The 7,696-nt window shown below is 39.4% G+C and overlaps 1 protein-coding gene across 2 annotated transcripts; it reads right to left on the bottom strand.

The window, feature by feature from the left end:
* Positions 1 to 707: 707 nt before the first annotated feature.
* On the bottom strand, positions 708 to 6,679 carry SRP19 (signal recognition particle 19). Of its 2 annotated transcripts, XM_047824734.1 has the most exons (5): positions 6,524 to 6,679; positions 5,809 to 5,884; positions 3,068 to 3,139; positions 2,832 to 2,943; positions 708 to 1,252 (listed from the first exon to the last, which is right to left on the bottom strand). In XM_047824734.1, the coding sequence occupies exons 1-5, from the start codon at positions 6,562 to 6,564 to the stop codon at positions 1,119 to 1,121; spliced, it is 435 nt and encodes a 144-aa protein (XP_047680690.1). In that variant the 5' UTR covers positions 6,565 to 6,679; the 3' UTR covers positions 708 to 1,118. The 2 variants fall into 2 exon arrangements, with proteins under 2 accessions (XP_047680690.1, XP_047680769.1); XM_047824813.1 differs by lacking the exon at positions 3,068 to 3,139.
* Between the last annotated feature and the right edge of the window lie 1,017 nt (positions 6,680 to 7,696).

The following is a 7,696-nucleotide window of genomic DNA, read 5'->3' as shown; positions in this document are numbered from 1 at the left end:
CTATAACTAATAGCCCTTCCAGAAGCATATGGAGTCAGAGAAGACAGCTCCCCAAATGATGCTCAGACAAAAACAAATGGCTGGATAGTGATTCTCTTAAATCTTATACAAAATTACCACTTTCAGAAATAGTGCTTTGGAATAAAGTCTGAATCACTAATCCAATTTAGTGTTTTGAGAAAAAGTATATGTCAAGGTGTTAAAGCATAGGTAATAACATTAACTCCAATTAAAATAACGTTCTGGGGCACCTGGGTGGCTCAGTCGGTTAAGCGTCTGACTTCAGCTCAGGTCATAGTCTCGTGGTTCATGAGTTCAAGCCCCGCATTGGGCTCTGTGCTGACAGCTCAGAGCCTGGAGCCTGCTTCAGAGTCTGTGTCTCCCTCTCTCTCTATCCCTCCCCCACTCACACTGTTTCTGTCTCTCAAAAATGAATAAATGTTAAAAAAATATATTTTTAAATAAATAAATAATGTTCTGAAGCCTATAAAACAAGCAAATCTAAAGCTTAAACTCCAGGATTTTCCATGTCAAAAAACTAGTAACTGAACACTCGATGACAATTGATTAAAATGATCTGTAGACTAGCTGTTCATAAACGTCCAAGAGGATTTAGCCATTTTCTTCTAGTTTTAAGCTCACACTAAGACTCATTTTATTCTCTTTAATTACCTCTTCTACTAGCATTAGTTCATAGGCAAAAGCTATTAAAAGTCAGTTTCAAATTTTATTTCACTAACTTAAAAGTTGAAGAAAATGTGTATTTCAAATCTTTAATTAAACTCATTATCTGAAACATGTTACACACAGGACAGATACAGAATTTCAAGTAACTGATGGTAGAATCCATTGTCCACTTAAAAATATGCTTCTTTCTTCCACAAAAACTCTCCATTGAAAGGCAAAGAAATTTTCTTTTATACTGTGTAAGAGCTAGATGCAAACTTCTGATGTAAATTTATTTCATTGTCAGCTCTGATGCTGAAGCTGGGAGGCACAAATGTCCATAGTTTGATTAAATGATGCAAACAAAAAGCTTCTGTTTCTCTTAGATATAAATTAGAAGCCTTCGTTCACGTCTCTCACAGTAGTACCACATACTTGATTCTCATCCCCGATCACTTCTTCTTCTTTCCTTTCCCTTTTTTACTTCCCTCTCCTTGCTGAAGACTTTGGTCACCACCTCCTGTTTTTTGTGTCCTTGTTTTTAGTTTAGGTATCATTTCCGCTGCATACAACATTACTGACTTACCTAGGAACCAGAAGTTAGGCTTAGTGTACAACTTAAGGAATAAGACATAAAAGCTCATTAACTTCAAATTAATCATAAAGGTCAGCAAATTGTCACATCAGGAGAATGACAAGGATTAAAAAAAAAGAGTATGAAGACATGACTTGCTCAAGTGGGAGCCTTTCCTAGAGAAAAGGTTCTAAGAACTACAATGAAATATTTAAGTGAACAAAATAAAAATTTAAAACATAAATTTTGGTCTTGGCTCTAGTAACTGACTTCAAGATCAAAGGAGAATTAATTAAATACAAAAACTGGGAAACAGAATGAAGACATCATTGTTATCTTAAGCTACAGAAACACAGGGCTGCTTAATTTTGTCAATGTCATCAAGCTACAAAAGATGTCATTCATATGCCCAGATGATTTATGCCTGCAGGTACCCTCTCTGTGCACCAAATAACTCTTCAGGCTCTAGTAGCTACTTTCAATACACTAAGCTCCTCATTTTTTCTCTCTTTTTACTTTCTAACTATTTTCTTGCTAGAAACAGGGAGAAAAATGTTTTCAATTTTTTACTTATATTTTACTTACTGGTGAAGTCAAAAGTTTTTTGTTTTTTTTATCTTTTAAGAGACAGTAAAGGAAGATGTCAAACCAAAGAAGAAATACACTGGAATATACTACCTGTTACTCTGGAGTCACAATCTTGTTTCCAGAAATATCTACTAACCTGGACAGGTTTTAGCATAGAAAAACCAACCTATGTTAACTAAACTAAAAACAATTTAGTTGTCAGCTTGGGATTATTGTGACAAGAAGGGAATTAATAGCTCCATTTAAAAAATTACAGTTTTTAGAAATGAAGAATTCAGAAAAGAATCATGTGTAAAAAAAAAAAAAATTCATCTTCCCCAAACTCAGAATTAATATTTTGGGATACTGATATCCAATTGTGTTTGATTACTGTTGTTGTCTAAGAAATAAAATAAGAGATAATGCTACAGTCTTCTCTGACCACCATCCCTGTGTCCCCACTCCCTGCTCACCATTAGGTTAATTACTATTTTAAGACTGGGGTTTTCTTACAGTCCACTTAAAATACATTTACATATATAATAATCAATAAGCAATAAGACATATATATGAATAAACAGGAATATTTTGTATTTAAATGTACCTAGGTGGTACCACACTATGCATTTCTCTTGCTTCTTTCACTTAGTATGGCTTTTTAGATTAGTTTTAGAAATTATTACCAGGCCCCAGAGCCTCTAGGATCTGAAATGGCATAAACATCTGACCATTCAATAATTCTACACTATTAACTTGGAAATAATGATGGACTTGCAGAGGTTCATAAGATGTTCACAAAACAAATTTTTTGGAGAAACAAACAGGCTTCATCACATTCTCAGAGGTCCTTAACTTAGGAGAAGTTAGAACCACTGTTTTCCTCTCTTTAGCAGTAGTCCTTTTCTAAATTAATCTGTAGAATGCCAATTATGATTTTTACCTTTCAAAAGGTCAGTTTTAGAACCTGTTTTGCAGAGTACAGGAATAAGCTGTCCCCAAACTTTGTTTATTCAGAAAAGCTTACGTGATGGAAACTGTACGAGACAGAGGCTGCCATCTTCCTGTTTGAGCTGGACCCGGACTCGACCCCTGTACTGAACATCACGATTCCATTCTCTAGAGTACATTTTATTTTTCTAATGTGAAAAGGCAAAACAAAAACAAAAACAAAAACAAAACAAAAAACAAAAAAATAGGCTTTAAGAAAGTTATTACATCAATGAGATTGAGTAGGAAAAATAGTGAAGAAACACCTCTTACCTCAAGGAATACGTTAAGTCCAACTGCTGAGCACACATCTTGAATCTCAGTAGCTGTAGGATTTTCAACAGCCTGAACAGTTAAAACAAAAACACTAAACAGCTTACCGTAAGTGGCTACTGCTGTATTGTTGGGTGAATCATTTCAAATACTACGATCACAATACCTATCAAAACCTTAGGTTTCCTTTTCATTAGGTACAGTTTTTTGCACTGTAATTTTAAAAACTCCTGGGAATAACATTGATTCATACTTGTGTGTCCATCCCCTTCCAACAGAACATGAACTTCACAAAGGCAAGTACTGTTTTATCACTATATTCCCAAGTTATCTGGTATGAGGCTTGGAGCATAGTAAGTGCTAAATGAATACTGATTAAACAACTATTATAGGTAACAACCGTTTTAGAAAATGGTTTGGTAGCGTCCACTAAAGCTAAACATATGCATTCTTCATGGATGGGCAATTCCACTTCTAGTATATATCCATGAAAAATGCAAAACATGTTCCCTAAAACACAAGCTAAAGAATGTTGACAGTAGTAGTATGTGTAATAGCCCCAAACTAGAAGCAACCCAATTATCCATCAACAGTAGAATAGACTGTGGTATATTTATACACTTCAACACTACAGAGCAGTGGTTTTCAGTAAGGTAATTTTTCCCCTCTGATATTTACAATGCTAGGAGACATTTTTAATTGTCACAGGAGTCAGACAAGGCACTGGTATCTGGTGGGTAGAGGCCAAACATGCTGCTAAAAAACCTAAAGTGCACAGAACAGCCCCCCCACAAGAATGATCTGGCTCAAAATGTCAGTGGTGCTGTTGTTGAGAAACCCTGCTACAGGGCAGTGAAAATTAACAAACTATAATAAAAAATGTGAATAAATTTCTTAAGCTTAAAGTTCAGTGAAAAAAGACAGACACAAAAGTACATAGTGTATGTAATGCCATTTAAATAAAATTTAAAGGGACGCCTGGATGGCTTGGTTGGAAGAGCATGCGACTCTTGATCTTGGGGTTGTGAGTTGAAGCCCCACGCTGGGTGCAGGGATTACTTTAAAATAAAATTTAAAGGGGCGCCTGGGTGGGTCAGTCGGTTAAGCTTCCGACTTCAGCTCAGGTCATGACCTTGCAGTTGTGGGTTCGAGCCCCGCGTTGGGCTCTGTGCTGACAGCTCAGAGCCTGGAACCTGCTTCAGATTCTGTGTCTCCCTCTCTCTCTGCCCCTCCTCTGCTCATGCTCTGTCTCTGTCTCAAAAATAAATAAAAACATTTAAAAAATAATAATAAATAAAATAAAATTTAAAAAATAAAGTTTAAAAACAAAATTAATATATTGTGCTGGAAGTCAGGACAGTGGTTATCCTTGTGAGTATGAGGAGGGGGCAGTGACTGTGAGGAGACAAAAGAATCTTCCTAGGTGCTGAAAATGCTTTCTTTTTTTAATTTGGGTGCTTGGTTACCCATGTGTGTACTCAGTCTGTGAAAATTAATCAAGATATACACTTAAGACTTATCTATATTTCTGTATGTATCCTGTATGTCAATAAAGTTAAAAACCAGTTATTCTCCAAGTTATGTGAGACCCTGCTACCAGAGGCCTCGGTCACATTGGCTTGATGTCAGGCATTATCCTGAATCAGGGCTTTGGTATAGTCTCTTTTACTCTGGGGCAGCAAAGCAGACCTTCCTTTACACATATCTAAACAACAAAATGGGAAATATTAAATAACACAAAAATAATGCATCGCTTCAGGTCACTTCCTTGAATCTGTCATTAGATTACAAAACATAAACAGGGCTTTGGGGCGCCTGGCTCAGTTGATTAAGTGTCCCACACTTAATTTCGGCTCTGGTCATGATATCATGGTTTCATGAGATCGAGCCCATCCTCGGGCTCTGCACTGACAACATGGAGCCTGCTTGGGATTCTCCCTCTCCCTGCTTCTCCACCCCTACCCCGCTTACTCTGTCTCAAAAATAAACAAACATGAAAAAGTAAAACCTAAACAAGGGAAAAATCCTATTTTTAACAGCTGCAACACCCTACTTTTTAAAAGTATTACACTTTACCCCTAAAAAAAAAAAAAAAAAGATAATGGACATAAACTATAAAACTCAACACATCTAAATTCTCTACAAGTCTTTTTATTTATTTTTTTTTTTAATTAAAAAAAATTTTTTAAATGTTTATTTATTTTTGAGACAGAGAGAGACAGAGCATGAACGGGGGAGGGTCAGAGAAACAGACACAGAATCTGAAACAGGCTCCAGGCTCTGAGCTCTCGACTCAGAGCCTGACGTGGGGCTCGATCTCACAGACCGCGAGATCATGACCTGAGCCGAAGTCAGATGCTTAACGACTGAGCCACCCAGGCGCCCCTCTGCAAGTCTTTTTTAAGAACGCAGTTGCATTCTGGACATATTATACAATAATGTAAGCTTGGATTCCTTTATTAAGGGCAAGGTTTTCACAATCTTGGTTTAAAAACCAGTAACAACATACAAACCCTACCCCCACCCATCCTCTTTCAAGCACAGGCTCATGAAGAACCATTTAAAAAATCCCCCCAGCTAGGAATTAGAGCCTTTCTGGTTTCACCACTGTTAAGCGCCTCAATTCTTGGCAGCTGTTCACTTCAGGTCCTACACAATACAGTCCAGTAAAAGAAGCCCTTGCAGCCCTAACAGTACAACCTCTCAGAGCCCCTCAAGTACCGAGGTGGCAGCCCATTTACCTTGCTTATGGGGATTCGCCTCCCCTCCGCGATGGTCTTCTTGTTATTTAAATAAGCGGGATAGATGCAAATGAATCTGTCACAGAAGGAAGCACAGCTAGTATCAGCAGAGCAGTATTTCCAAAAACTCATTCATTCTTTCATCACCAACAGGACTGCCAGCATACCTGTTATTTACTTAGTAGTTTTTCTTTAAATTGTCTCCCTTTTACTTAACTTACCTAAAAAGTAAACTTTCGTTTACTACTTAGAAAACACCACTTGCCAGAGAAGGTTTAAAACCAAACTAAACCAATGCCTTCACTGTTCAGTTAGCTACAGCTGCCTAGAGAACTTCCCGAGGGTGGGGCCTGCTGTCACACAGAAACCACGGCATCAGAGGTTTTAAAAGACTGTGAAGAACCTGAACGAACCTTCCTGAACGTAACAAGAGAACAGATTTGTCACTTGTGAGTCTGTTACTCAATGTCTGCCCACGTCGCACCCACGGTCCTTTGTCTCAGGTACAGGCAGACACTGAGCTACCCAGAGTCGGAATTTCGAGGACCTACGAAGAGCCTGGCGCTGCTGGCCTCCCAGAGGAACCGACACCCGGGGAGCGGCCCGGAGCCTGCGGCCGGAGCCCAGCTCCCCGCCGCTAGCCTTTCTCGGGGGTGGGGAGGGTGGCGCAGCACCCGCGGGCTCGCGGCAAGCCCGTCCCTTTCTCAGGACCCACCTGTCCTGGTCGGCCGGGGACCGTGCAGCAGCGCAAGCCATCTTCGCCCAGGTCCACACAGCGCCCGCCCACGGCCTCGGGCAGAAAGCCTGCCGGTATTCGGCTCTGAGATTTCCCAGGCGACTCCGTTTTCCGGCGGAAGTCCAGCCCACTTGTCCGCCTACGCTTCCGCGGTTGTTCAGCTATCATTTGTTCCGGCATCTGTCGCTCTGCACTAACGTATGTAGTTTCTGACGTGGCGTTAGCACCTCTCTTATCGCGAGAGGATCCACGAAAGCTTCGAATTCCTTCTCTTGTCTTGTCGAAACCCGAAGTTTTAGAACCTTACACTGTCGCTAAAATGGGGTTAATATTTTACGCTCCTTCACATCCAGTTTCACACTGAGTTTGAATGGTGTTAGCTACCCTCACCCTTAGGTGAAGGCTGTATACCGCGAGTGATCTGTCTACACAGATCCGAGTAGGCGAGGAAATGCCTCTTATGTTTAATCTTGATCTGCATCGCTTCTCGGCCTTTTGACTAAGATCAAGTGTAATCTTGATCTGCTCCTGGACCCCACAGCTTGCTTGTTTCCAACTTGGCAAATACGTATGTTTATAGTGGTGAAACAAGATAAATTACTGTTTCAATAAGACGTCTAAATGTTAAGAATTTGACTATACACCTTTTTAAACTACTGAAAAACACCTTCTACCTTACAATTCATTATATTTTTTGCATACCTTAGGTTAATTGCAAAGCACTATTTCAGCATTTCCGTTCTTCAACTAAACACACCTTCATTCCTATTCTAGTAGCTGCTGTTTAGTCCACACCAACAAAGGCACTTTTCAAAGGTAAGTATTCTTTATTACAGATCAAACAAACAAACAAACAAAAATCCTCCCCAAAGCTTGAGTCTCATTGAAGTTAGTTAATGGCCATTCAGGCTAATGATGGCTGAGCATAATGCCCATCTGGTCCTTCTGGAAGCCCCTGACTTTTCTCCACCCCCTCAATTCCTGCCTCTCAATCTTCCTTGTAGCTTCGCAGTACCGGATTAGTTTGATGCTGATGTAAATACATCAGTCTTACTTCTTTCTTGAAGTGTACATGATTCCTGTAAAAAGAGCTTCATGCAATGTGACCAACAAAACACAACAGGGATGAAATGAATCCAAGCTTTAAAATAT

The sequence above is a fragment of the Prionailurus viverrinus genome, chromosome A1 (assembly GCF_022837055.1).
Source record: "Prionailurus viverrinus isolate Anna chromosome A1, UM_Priviv_1.0, whole genome shotgun sequence".
In the NCBI taxonomy this organism is placed as follows: Eukaryota; Metazoa; Chordata; class Mammalia; order Carnivora; family Felidae; genus Prionailurus; species Prionailurus viverrinus.
This window is presented reverse-complemented; position numbering and strand designations above follow the sequence as displayed.

What these genes read in the sequence shown, in the direction of transcription:
- SRP19 (XM_047824734.1), bottom strand. Translation starts at nt 6,564, where the DNA reads ATGGCTTGCGCTGCTGCACGGTCCCCGGCCGACCAGGACAG. An exon ending in GGCGAATCCCCATAAGCAAG is followed by an intron (nt 3,140 to 5,808) that starts GTAAATGGGCTG and finishes TTAACTGTTCAG; the next exon opens with GCTGTTGAAAATCCTACAGC. An exon ending in TCTCGTACAGTTTCCATCAC is followed by an intron (nt 1,253 to 2,831) that starts GTAAGCTTTTCT and finishes TCTGGTTCCTAG; the next exon opens with GTAAGTCAGTAATGTTGTAT.